The following is a 13,509-nucleotide window of genomic DNA, read 5'->3' as shown; positions in this document are numbered from 1 at the left end:
TAAGTGTTTGGTTACATTGTAGGGTTGAGGTTTGCACAATCTGGTCAACATATCAGATTTGTGAGGAGATGGAGCACGGTCAATACAGGCGGAATGTTTATAGAATTTATTTGCCAGACAAGGTTTTACTATAATTTACTTCACTCTTCCCTTATAGGACACATTTACAAGGTGGACTATAATTTACTTCACTCTTCCCTTATAGGACACATTTTCTGAACCATGAATCATTTTTGTTGCTCTGCTCTGGACTTTTTTCAATTTGGCCACATCTTTGCTGGAATGTGGTGCTCAGGACTGGACACAATACTCCAGGATTACGTCTACATTGGCCCCTTTTCCGGAAGGGGCATGTTAATTTCAGCGATCGTAATAGGGAAATCCGCGGGGTATTTAAATATCCCCCACGGCATTTAAATAAAAATGTCCGCCGCTTTTTTCCGGCTTTTAGAAAAGCCGGAAAAGAGCGCCTACACTGGCCCCGATCCTCCGGAAAATGCGCCCTTTTCTGGAGGATCTTATTCAAAGTAGGGATCTGTCAGGGATGGTACTTGGTCTTGCTGTGAAAGCAGGGGACTGGACACGATGATCCTTCAAGGTCCCTTCCAGTTCTATGAGATAGGTATATCTCCATATTATGTATTATTATCCTATTTACCTCAAACCATTTCTTCAGTTTTCTAGATCATTTTGAATGATGACCCTATCCTCCAAAGCATGTGCAACCCCTCCCAGCTTGGTATCATCTGCAAACATTATAAATGTGTACTCTCTGTCACTATCTAAATCACTGATGAAGATATTGAACAGAACCAGACTCAGAACGGATGCCTGCCAAACCCACTCATTATGCTTTTCCAGCATGACTCTGTACCATTGAATGGGTAACTGGGAATGGTTATTCAACCAATTAGGCAACCACCTTACAGTAGCTCTCTTTAGGTTGTATTTTCCTCTTCAATGAATGGAAAGGTCATGTGAGACTGTATCAAAAGCCTTATTAAAATCTAGATACTACATCTACTGCTTCCCCCTGTTCACCAGGCTGTCACCCTGTCAAAGAAAGCTATCAGATTGGTTTGACTCAATTTGTTCTTGATAAATTCATGCTGGCACTTACTTACCCTCCTTCTTATCATCTAGATGTTTGTAAATTGACCCCTTACATATTTGTTTTGTTATATTTCCTGGTACTGAAGTTAAGATGAGTGGTATGTAATTCCCTGGGTTGCCCTTTTCCCCTTTTTAAAGATGGGCATTATAAATGTATTTTCTCCCATCTTCCATGACTTTTCAAAGAAAATCGCTAATGGCTCAGCTATCTCCTCAGATATCTCCTTTAGTGTTCTAGGATGCATTTCATCAGGCCCTGGTGACCTGAAGACATCCAACGGCTGTGTCTAGACTGGCAATTTTTTCCACAAAAGCAAGTGCTTTTGTGGAAAAAATTGCCAGCTGTCTACACTGGCCGCTTGAATTTCCGCAAGAACACTGACTTCCTACTGTCTGAAATCAGTGCTTCTTGCGGAAATACTATGCTGCTCCTGTTCGGGCAAAAGTCCTTTTGCTCAAAGCTTTTGTGCAAAAGGGCCAGTGTAGACAGCTCAGATTTGTTTTGAGCAAAAAAGCCCTGATCACGAAAATGGTGATTGGGGCTTTTTTGCGGAAAAGCGTCCGTGCCAATCTAGATGCTCTTTTCCGCAAATGCTTTTAACGGAAAAGTTTTCCGTTAAAAGCATTTGCAGAAAATCATGCCAGTCTAGACGTAGCCAACTAGTCTAAGTAATTTTTAATTTGTTCTTTTCCCTATTATAGCTTCTCATCCTACACCGTTTTAACTGCTGTTCTCTATGTTAGATGTCCAATCACCACTAAGCTTCTTGTTGAAAACCAAAACAAAGTCATTAAACATCTCTGCCCTTTCCAATTTTTCTGTTATTATTTTTTCTTCATCATTAAACAATGGTACTTAAACAATTCACCTGTGCAGCTGTTTGCATAGTTAGGTACCAATATATCTTTCATAATGTGGCCCATAGGCATCTAAATCCCATAGGTGGTTTTTCTAACTATTTGCTGTAATCTTGCTGTGCCACCATTCCCAGGCTGTAAAATGGGACTAATAATTGCTTTCCTCCCATTTGTTTGTTTTGTCTATTTCAATTGCTTACTCACAGGGACAGGGACAGGGACAGGGACAGGGACAGGGACTGACTCATGTTGGATTATGAAAACCCTAGCACGGGACAGCCCACCTCTCTGTTGGGTCTTCAATTACAACTTAACAGAGCGCTGTAAATCTGCAGCTATCCACCCAACTAAGGCTACATCTAGACTACAGGCTTCTTGCACAAGAGATCTACCGAAAAAACTTCTTGCACAAGAGAGCATCCACATTACAAAGGCACATCGAAAAAGCAATGTGCTTTTTTGAAAGATAGAGTCCAGGCGCCTAGACGCTATCTCACATATAAGCTGTGATTGCTATGGATGGAATGGCCACCAGGGTACCTGTGCTTTTTTTCTCTTCTCTCTTCTTCAAAAAAAACTCCCTCTTCCCCGTCCACACATGCTTTTTTGCAAAAGAGCTCTTTCACAAAAAGGCTTCTTCCTTGTAGAATGAGGATTACCAATTGCACAAAAAGCCCTCTGTTCTTTCAATTGACTGTCAAAAAACACACTTGCAGTGTGGATGTAACTCAAGTTTTGTTGGGAAAAATGGCCATTTTTCTGACAAAACTCTACAGACTAGACAGTGGTCCCCAACACGGTGCCTGCAGGTGCCATGACGCCCGCCGGAGCATTTATGTGCGTCCACTGAATCATTTGGGCCACCACCCTGCTCCCCCCCGGCATGCGACACATGCGTGGTGCTGGCCCCGGATGCAGGGCACGTGGGTGGCCCCTGCCCCGGGCGTGTGGCACATGTGTGGCCCCCGCCTCCGAACACATGGCCCGTGAGCGGCCCCGCCCCCGGGTGCCCAGCAACCCCGAAAGGTTGGGGACCACTGGTTTAGACATAGCCTAAATCAACCCAGCCAGGGCTCTGTCAAGTTGGGACTTAAAAATCTCTAGGGATGGAGATTCCACCACCTCCCTGGGTAACCCATCCCAGTGCTTCACCACCCTCCCAGGGAAATAGTTTTTCCTAGTACCCAACCTAGGCCACCCCCGTTGTAACTTGAGACCATTGCTCCGTGTTCTGGCATCTGTCGCTGCTGAGAACAGCCTTTCTCCATCCTCTTTGGAACCTCCCTTCAGGTAGGTGAAGGCTGCTATCGAATCCCCTGTCCCATCTCTTCTGTAGACTAAATAAGCCCAAATCTCTCAGCCTCTCCTCGTAGGTCATGTGTTCCAGCCCCTAATCATTTTGGTTGCCCTCTGCTAGACTTTCTCCAATGCATCCACATCCTTTCTCTAAGGGTGTGTCTAGACTACAGAGTTTTGTCGACAAAAGTGGATTTTTGTCGACAAAAATATACCTGCATCTACACTTCCGCTGAGTTCTGTCGACATAACGTCAACAGAACTCAGCAGTTTTGTCGACACTGGTAAACCTCATTTTATGAGGCATAACACCTTCTGTCGACAGAGTTTCTGTCGACAGAAGGTGTTATTGCATGTAAACTGTCCTTTGCGTCTACACTACCATGTCGACAAAGCAGCTTGCTTTGTCGACAGAACTGAATGTAGTGTAGATGCTCTTTGTCGACCGAAGTTTTGTCGACAGTATCTGTCGACAAAACTTCTTCCGACAAAAGCCTGTAGTCTAGACGTACCCTAAGCGGGGGTGAGGGGAGCAGAACTGGCCGCAATAGTCTAGGGCTGCGTCTACACTGGCATGATTTTGCGGAAATACTTTTAATGGAAAAGTTTTTCCGTTAAAAGTATTTCTGCAAAAGAGCATCTAGAGTGGCACGGATGCTTTTCCGCAAAAAGTGCTTTTGCGCAAAAGCATCCGTGCTCAGTATAGACGCACTTTTGCCCAAGAAAGCTCCGATGGCCATTTTCGCCATCGGGCTTTCTTGCGCAAAAAATTAAGGTGTCTGTCTACACTGGCCCCCCTTGGGCAAGTATTCTTGCACAAGAGGGCTTATCCCTGAGCGGGAGCGTGAAAGTATTTGCGCAAGTAGCACTGATTTTGTACATTACAAAGTCAGTGCTCTTGCGCAAATTCAAGCGGCCAGTGTAGACAGCTGGCAAGTTTTTGTGCAAAAGCAGTTGCTTTTGCGCAAAATCTTGCCAGTCTAGATGCACCCCAGATGTGGCCTCACTAGTGCCGAGTAAAGGGGAATAATCACTTCCCTACACATGAATGTGGATCTAGATCTTGTAGCATTGCAGGGCTCCATGACTAAAGTTTTAAATTCTAGCAATGCAAACACGTTCCTCTAGGTCCTGATTTCAGTTAGCTGAAAGGCAATTGGTAACTGCATTTCCCGATAGAAAAGGAAATATAAATGCTAGCTAGTGCAACATATGAATTATTTATTGAAGCCCATAGCCTTGGTGTGTGATATTTTGATCTTACTAAAGAGAGAGCAATGACGTAAGACTTTTCTTATGGGGACCAAGACAAGGTTTCCCCCAGCATTTCAATCTCAAGGTAGCTGTGCTAACTGCGGTTGTATTTATTCACATGCTTTGTTATTCCTCTGCATGAGGCAAGGCAGTGACAGCATCTCGTTAGCTGAAGGACGGGAAATCGTTTTGTGTGCGTCTTTGTTTTACACCGTGTAGCATGTGCCGTGAAGCCCTGGGCAATGTTCTAATGGCACGTGAGATACTAATAATGAAAGGATAATAGCCCCTCCCCCGTTCAAATGGAGGCAGCATCAGACTGATAAAATGCAAATGACTCGTTATGCTCCCTAGGCAGGAACTGGTCTGCAACTGTCAGCAATTCCCTGTATGTAAATGGAGCAGGTTTGAGGGAGGGGTCATTGGCAGGTCTTACCTCACCTCCCCAAAGCATTTAAGCAATAACTTCAGAGCTTTCCTTGCCCTGCTAAGCGTTTAAGTCAATTAGACATAAGCGAGTATGCAGTTCCCACAGCCTCAAAGATACTTAGGTGAGTTGTCATTCATTGCCATAGGGGCCTACATGTCGGTGAGGAGCTGGACTCAGGTGTGTTAGTGACTAGGGATGGAGAAGGTCAATTCAGGGCAATGACCAAATCATTGTATCCAACCTCATCCCCATTGGACCCTGTCCATTCATGGACCACGCCTCTTTGTGCTAGGCACGTGCAAACACAGAACAATAAGGCAGTCACTGTGCAGAAGAGATTACAAGCTAAGACCAGGTCTATACTAGACTTGGAAGGTCGGTTTAAGGCACACAACTCTAGCTATGTAAATAACTTAAAGTAGCTAGAATTGATACAACTTCAGCCAAGCTTGGGGTGTCTTCACAGTAGAAGGCCAATGGGCGCAAACACTCCCATAAGCTTCCCTTACTCCTCACTACTGCCAGGAGAATAGGGTGCCCTCAGTGTTTGATTTAGTGGGTCATTACTAGATCCACTAAATCAACCGCCAGAAGATTGATCTCCTGTGTAGTAAGTATAGATGTGGCCTAAGTGGAACAAGTGGCTCGTAAGAGACTTTCCAAGCCCCGGCTGTGATCCTGCATCCCACATTCAGCCAAAACATCTGTTTCAATAGGTGTTCACGCATATGCAAGCTATGCATGCAGGAATCACACCAATGCGCTGTCTGGAGGGGAGTACAGCAGCTTGGGAAAGTTAAACAAAAGCTCAGGAGATGAAGAAAACTGTGGCCTGCTGAACCTGGATTTTTTTAGGTAGCCAGAACCTAATGAGCCAAATTGCAATGTAACCTTTGGACCCAAACCCAAACGTTCCTGCCCCACCCCCTTCTAAAGGCCCTGCCCTTGCCCCGCCTTGTCTCCAAGGCCCCACCCCTGCACACGCTATTCCCTTTTCCTCTGCCACTTCCTCTCTCCCCATGCACTTTCCCCAGGATGGGGTAGGGTAGGGGGGTGCAGGTTCTGGTCTGGGGCTGAGCGGTTGATTGTGTGGGGGCTGAGCCTAGGGCAGGGGGTTAGAGTGCAGGAGGGCTATAGTATTAGGGGGAGTTTGGGTGTGGCAGGGGTTTCAGGGCTGGTGGTTGGGGTACAGGATGGGTGATGCAGGCTCCAGATGGGCAGTTCCATGTTCCCTGCCTTCGCCACACTGCTCCTGAGGTGGCCTGAGGTCCTATGGGGTGGGCACAGTGGCAGGGGGTCTCCATGCATTGTTCCTGCCCCGTGCAACAACACCGCAGCTCCCATTGCTGGGGCCAGTGCTCCTGGAACTGGTCACTTGTGCGGCCACTCAGGAGAAATCCCCGTGCTGCCCAGCTGATTAGCAGAGCACCCACCGCTGGATTTTGTGTTTCTATTGGCGGTGCCTGCTCACACCTGCTTTGGTGTGCATAAAAATTATTCTGCACATATGTAGAAAAAAATCCATGCATGGGTGGAAAAGATTAGAGGAAACATTGCTTATGCTTCCAGGAGTCGTGTGGGGCCAGGGCCACCAAGGGACCTGCCTTGTCCCCACTGCAGCACTGGACTGTTAGTGGCTGATCGCCCAGTTTGGCTGCAGGACCCTCCTGGAGATCCAGTAATTCCAGCATCCTCCCAGGAAAACCAGACCCTAAGTCCGGGAAGTTAAAGCTAAGCATCCCATTAATGAGTCAATTAACAGCTCTGTGCTATACAGGGGCTAGCATCCCCCCAGGTGTATCCTTGGCAGTGAGGGTGACATCTGAACAAGTTTGGGTACAAAACCTAACGCGCTGATGCTGGAGCTAAACGGCCCAGCTTCCTCAGCACAAAGGTGGCTCAAACTCCTGTAGTTCTGGAGCCTGGCTACTAGAGGGGAACAGAGCCAGAAGGCACATGGGTCCCTAGAGGCACAATGGCCTCTAGAGGGCTGGATCAGAGACTGGCAATTTCACCATGATGACTCATTCTGCCCAGACTGAGGGTGTGAGCTGGCAGTTCTCTCCGCCTAGCTCTGCCTCAGTTTGTTCATGCTTAGAATGGGGATAAACCCAAGTCTCCGACCTTTCGGGCTTGTTGCTAGTTGTAATTAGCTAATGTGGGCATATTGCTTCGAGCGCCTCCCCTTGCAAGATGCGACTTTGTTATGAGGCAGCCTCCAGCAGGAGGAAGCCGTGTGGTTGTGGCTAGGGTGCTGGGCTGGAGCCATATTCGCAGCTCTGCCACTGGCTTGCTTGGAGACCTTGGGCAGGTTACTTCACCTCTGTATGCCTCAGTTTCTCAGTCGAAAGGGGAGAATTGTGCTTGTAAAGTGCTTTGCCGGCTATGGATGACAAATGCTAAGATTTAGGAGGCAGCCCAGCCTGTGGAGAGTGTGAGGCCGGTAATGGTCCCCAACACACTGGTGGTCTTGGAGTTGTGTTGCTTGGGCATGCAGGCCAAATCATGACCTCTTGAAGGCTCTTCCAACCCTAGGATTCTGTCAAGTCCAGCTCCCTACCCAAAGCAGGACCAATCCCAACGAAACCATCCCAGCCAGGGCTTTGTCAAGCTGGGATTCTGGGGATGGAGATTCCACCACCTCCCTAGGGAACCCATCCCAGTGCTTCCCCACCCTCCTAGGGAAATAGTTTTTCTTAATATCCACCTTAGACCTCCCCCACGGCAGTTTGAGACCATTGCTCCTCATTCTGTGATCTGTCACCACTGTGAACAGCTTCGCTCCATCCTCTTTTTGGAACCTCCCTTCAGGTAGTTGAAGGCTGCTATCAAATCCCCCCTCACTCTTCTCTTCTGTAGACTAAATAAGCCCAAATCTCCCAGCCTCTCTTAGTAGGTAGAGGGTGGTAAACTCCATTGAAAGTGGTTTCACAACTGGAAGAGGTTTTTGCAACACAATTCAGCCCGTCCCTTTGCTAAACCTTTGTCATTCTCACTTACTGATCTTTTTACATAGCCTCGGCCCATTCTTTTAATTTCTTCTTCTGTGATTGCAGCCTGGGGCAGTGAGTTAAATGCGCACCAAAGACACACAAGCATTTCATTAGAGACAATCTGTTTAATAAATATGACTGTAAAAGCAATAAACAAGAGCAATTATACAGAACACTACATATAGTCTTTAACCAAGAAAAAATACATCAAAAAAGTCATTTAAAATGAGCAGTTCCAGTACTATAAGAAAACTTTTTTAAGTGGCTCACTATAAAAATAAGTTGGCTAATGCCAGAGTTCACGGGTCAGTTAGGCTCCTGGGGGATATTATACAGTGGCTGCAAAAAAACGTCCCCCTCTTTCTTAAAGCTAGAGATGCAAACACAAGAGCAAGTGGTGTCAATGCCTGGGAGAAATGGTGGCACTCCACCCAAAGGGGAGGGTTTCTCAGGACAGTGACCTAGAGAGTGGGGGGTGGAACTGATCTTTTCCTCTTGGCATCACCTTTATTTCAGAACTGGGCTAAACCCCGATTTGTAGAGAAGCAATGCAAGCCAGCTCTTGGGATGCTCACTACCCCATCCATTTTCATGTCGTGTTGTCTTTGGGCCATCTACAGTATGGACTTTGCCCACCAGCTTTCTGAGATGCCCTTTGCGGTCACCCAGCTTACTGAAGGAGCCTTGAAGTGACTGCCCGGGAAGGAGATTATACAAGGGAGCTAGCCCAGTGGCTCAGTGTGGCGGCATTCAGCCATCATCCAGGATTTCAGCTGGAAAGAGCAGTTTAGTGACGTGGTCACTCAGGGTATGTCTAGACAACAGACTTTTGTTGACAGAAACATTGTCGACAGATACTGTCAACAAAGCCTCTGTTGACAAAGAGCGCCTAGACTACAGCCAGTTCTGTCGACAAAGCAAGCCGTTTTTCCGACAGAGAGTCTAGATGCTCTCTTTTGAAAAAGCATAGTGTGGCTGCCATAGCGCCTTTTGTCGATAGAATTCTGTCAACAAAAGGCGTTATTCCTCGTAGAGTGAGGTTTACCGCCCTCGACAAAACTGCCACGTTCTGTCGACTTCACTCTGCAGTAGTGTAGATGCAGGTATCGTTTTGTTGACAAAAGTTCACTATTGTCAACAAAACACCATCATCTAGACGCACCCTCAGTGAGCTGGAACCAGAGGTAGGCCCAAAGCCAGTCCTCATGTACTTCCATGCAACCCACATGTCACCCAGCTCAGCGAGGCAGTGTTGTGCCGAAGAAAATGCACCCAGAATGCTGCGTAATACTCAGCACGTCAGACCCTGAACACCTCAGGGAGCCGGCAGTCCTCAACAGGAGCAGCTCCTGCAGCCACGACTGCGTGTTTGCTTGGTCAGAGCTGCCCAGTAGTGCTGAGGTGGTGTTGGCTGAGGTCCTCTTAGAATTCAGCTAGATGAGGAGTCCAAGGAGGCTGTGATCCTAGATTAGCTAACATGCTTTTAAAGCCCAATGAAGACAGCAAATTGACTTTAGTCCACATGGAGGCCTTAGCTCTGGTCTATGGTAGAGCTTTATTTTGAAAAAAAAAAAACCTTACGCCGAATTAATAAATGGAGCATCCACACTACCAAGCCTGTTATTTTGAAATAACGAGCTGCTTAATTCGAAATCTCCTGCGTTCCTCGAGGAATAACTTTATTTTTGAAGTAGTTATTTTGAAATAGTGGTCGTGTGGATGCTCCAGTGCCACTATTTCAAAATAACTACTCTCCAGAGTCATTTGAACTAATTTACTCCCCAGTATTTTCTGGGGCTCTAAGGTGAGGTAGCCCATCCACAATAACGAAGACTGTCTTGGACTAATTTTAAGGCTTTCCCGTAGTGTGGACATGCTAGTTTGATTTTGTTATTTTGGGATTTATTTCAAAATAGTTTCCTAGTATAGACATGCCCTAAGAGGGGTAGCTCTACAACTCTATAAGGGTGCGTCTACACAGCTTCCTAAACTTGAAATAAGATATGCCAATTGCATATCTTATTTCCAATCGATTTTTAACTTTTGAAATTTGGCACATCTACCCAGCACCACAGTTTGAAATGGCAGGCTATTTTGAGACATCCCTTAACCCTCATGGAACAAGGGTTACCAGGATGCTGAAACAGCGTGTCCGTTATTTCAAAAACAATTATGAAATAACATGCGGCTTGTGTAGGCGCAGGGTAGCTATTTCTGATCCCTCCCGTATCCCGAAATAGCTGTGCAGTGTAGACATACCCTAAGAGATATAAATGCTTTGATGAAAGGGATAGGTCAGAAAGTCTGACTCCTGCATGAGCTCTACCTGTGCTTGAATTTTGCTCTTATGTCTGCTGTACATACCTTCTCTTCCCTCCACTCCCCAGCTGCTCTGAGGACAGAGCTGGAAAGCAGCACCATTCCCTTGAATTATCTTTATTTTAGCAGACTTTGAAACCTCCCCACTCCCTGCATGGTTCTGTTATTGCGGCGGCCTCTGCCAGGAAACTCTAGAGCTGGGGATTCACAGGCTAGACCCTAAAAGCCCCTGTTGGGTGTAGTGAGCGGACATACCAGGGCTCATTGACCATTAGCAGGCTAGTGGAAATTCTTCATGGGGTGTTAACAGCTTGGTAGCATAACCTTGCTCTTGCTACATGTTGTAGAGCAAGGGACTGCCCCCATGCATTGGAAAAGGGATTGCTAATGAAGCGGGGATTTAAATCTCCCCCGCTTCATTAGCATAAAAATGGCTACCGCTTTTTTCGGCTCAGAGCTTTGCCGGAAAAAAGCGCCAGTCTAGACGCGGATCTTTCGGAAAATAAAGCCTTTTCTGAAAGATCCCTTGTCCCTCTTAAAATAAGGTATCTTTCGGAAAAGGCTTTATTTTCTGAAAGATCCACGTCTAGAGTGGAGCTTTTTTCCAGCAAAGTGGCAGACATTTTTATGCTAATGAAGCAGAGGAGATTTAAATCCCCTCTTCATTAGCAATTGCGATACATCTAATTTGAAGGGATGCAATCTAGATGTAGCCTGGGAGTGCTGTGTATGGAGAGGAAAGGCTGGTAGGCCCACACTCGACCATAGTGCGACCCCCACAGGTAACAACGGGGTCAAGGCTGGGATCCTGGGCTATGCGACAGAGCCAAACCTTGCTCCAGAAGCAGGGACTGCATGCTGCTGAAGGACAAAGAGTGTGTATGTGCAGCATCTGTGTGTGTGTGCATCTGAATCCACGTTGGCCATGCCTGTTCTTGTGCAGCAATTTAGACCATGCAAAGTGGCCATGAAACGACCATCAGGCAGCCTCGTATCCCTACTGCAAACTGGTCTAAATGCTGCCACAGGGCAGGACTGTGGAGAATGAAGTCTAGAATGGATAGAGAGAGGCCAAAGCATGAAGGACAATGGACAGCAAGAGTTCATCCCAAATCATGCCATGTTTCTAAGGGTATGTCTACACTACCACCCTAGTTCAAACTAGGGTGGTTAATGTAGGCAACCAAAGTTGCAAATGAAGCCCGGGATTTGAATTTCCCGGGCTTCATTTGCATCTTGCCGGGCTCTGCCATTTTTAAATCCCGGATAGTTCCGACTCTGTTCCTACATGCGGCATGGACTAGGTAGTTCGGATTAGGCTTCCTATTCCTGTTCCATGAGGAGTACAGGTAGTTCAGAATAGGAAGCCTAATCCAAACTACCTAGTCCGTGCCGCGTGTAGCCGCGGGCACGGAGTCCGAACTAGCCGGGATTTTAAAACGGCGGCGCCCGGCAAGATGCAAATGAAGCCCGGGAAATTCAAATCCCAGGCTCCATTTGCAACTTCGGTTGCCTACATTAACCACCCTAGTTCGAACTAGGGTGGTAGTGTAGACATACCCTAAGGCTTGGGCTGTGGCAGGGGAGGGGGTCTGCCTCTGCCTCCTGCCACTTGGGGCAGGTGCCTTGGTGTGAATGGGCTGACCCGTCTTTCGCAATCCCCTGGCTTTGCAGCTTCGGGGGAACCTGTGCTGATTCCTGGCTGTGCTCCTGGGTGCCACAAGCCGTCCCACAGTCAGACGGAAACAGTGAAAGGCCAAAGGAAGACAAAAAGCATACCAGCCCAGACACACTGCCATGTCGATGCCTGTGTATCGTGGGGTGCCTCAGGACCATTTGCCGAGGGTAGCTCTGCTGTAGTGCTAAAAAAACAGTTCAATCTGCAGCCAAATACTGTTATCCCTCCCACCCCATCGCCCTCAAAAAGACCCCATGCACATTGCTGGCCACGATCATCATGAATTTCCTACAAATAAGAGCTTGATCAGAAAAGAGAGGGAAGTGAACTGTGGAAGAGGGGGAAGGTGATTTCATTTGCCCCCTATTAAAAGAGAGCCCCTGTACACTGTACACTGCAAGTCCAACCACGGTCTGGGTATAATCTCCACATGCACAGGATTAAAGCTAAAAACCTTTTTGTCGTCTGAAGAATTACAAAGTCCGAATGCAGTGAGTTTTTCTTTGTATGTATATATATATATATATATATCTATAGCTATGTACACAAGTCCTGGTGTCCTTGGTTCAAACATTTACATAGGTAGGGATGTCTTTTGTGCTTCGAGGCTCAGCAGCTATGGAAATACTTCCTGCGGCAAAGAAAAAAACAAGACAAAAGCAACCGTTAGCTGACCGAGCATTTCTCAAGAACGGAAGATGTTACGACGTCTCTCTGTTTGGTGTTAGGACTGGATTGATCCAGCCTGATACATTCTTTCCAGAAACGTTCTCCTGCCACTTAGCAGGTTGAATGGGATGGCTTGTTCTTCTTTTTGACCAAGAGGGTTCACCCATACTCAAGAGAAGGGAAGAAAGGATGGGGTGATGTGTGTTTCTATGGCATCTGCTCTGGAAAGGTGCCGGCGACTTTGGTAGCCCACTGTCCAATTTGCCTTTGCAAAAGAAGGGTTTGCTGCAGTAAGTTGTGGCGGCGTAAAACCGAACTACCCCAGCCTCTGGATTTCCGAAAGGCACGGAGCACAAAGGTTAGTCTCCATGGGCAAGTGGGAGGGAGGGGGGAACTGTTTCAACACAAACCCAATACAAATGAGAAACAGCCCATTACGTCTCTGTTACGCGTCTAACCTCTGTCGGCCAAGAGGGGGTGGATCACTTAGTGATGACCTGTCCCGTTCTCTGGGCTAGATGGACCTTGGGCCTGACCCAGTGTGGCCATTCTTATGTCCAGTGCATTGTTTCCTCAAAAGAACCGGGCCCCCCTCGAAAAACAACGCTGATCTCCAGAAAGACCCAGGGCTATTGCATGGGACTCACAAGGGAGAGAATGAGATTAACAAAAGGCAATACCTTACATTATGCACCTCGGTACTTATTTCCCCAAAGCCAGCACACTCAGCCTCCCAAGCTAGCCAATAGGAAATGCTGAGGAAAGGGGTGTGTCCCAAACCTGCCCTTCAAGGGCACTTGCATATCTAATTCATGGCCATGACCAATCTCAGCTGTGAATGTGTTCCTGCAGTGAGGCGCCTATGGCAGATTAGTCCTTTTTAAAGAAAAACCAAGGAG

General features: G+C 47.1%; 1 protein-coding gene across 2 annotated transcripts in view; it reads right to left on the bottom strand.

Annotated features, from left to right (window-relative positions):
- Positions 1-11,790: 11,790 nt before the first annotated feature.
- The window catches only part of SORCS1 (sortilin related VPS10 domain containing receptor 1), a 477,135-nt gene continuing 475,416 nt past the window's right edge, over positions 11,791-13,509 (bottom strand). Inside the window, exon 26 of one of the 2 annotated variants that reach the window (XM_075935517.1) lies at positions 11,791-12,572. In XM_075935517.1, coding sequence (XP_075791632.1) covers positions 12,551-12,572 — 22 coding nt within the window. In that variant the 3' untranslated portion in view covers positions 11,791-12,550. The remainder of the gene's footprint in view (positions 12,573-13,509) is intronic. The other variant, XM_075935516.1, reaches the window with a different exon arrangement.

The sequence above is a fragment of the Pelodiscus sinensis genome, chromosome 8 (genome assembly GCF_049634645.1).
Source record: "Pelodiscus sinensis isolate JC-2024 chromosome 8, ASM4963464v1, whole genome shotgun sequence".
NCBI lineage: Eukaryota > Metazoa > Chordata > Testudines > Trionychidae > Pelodiscus > Pelodiscus sinensis.
The sequence above is the reverse complement of the archived record's forward strand: the minus strand, read 5'-3'. Positions and strand labels throughout refer to the sequence as shown.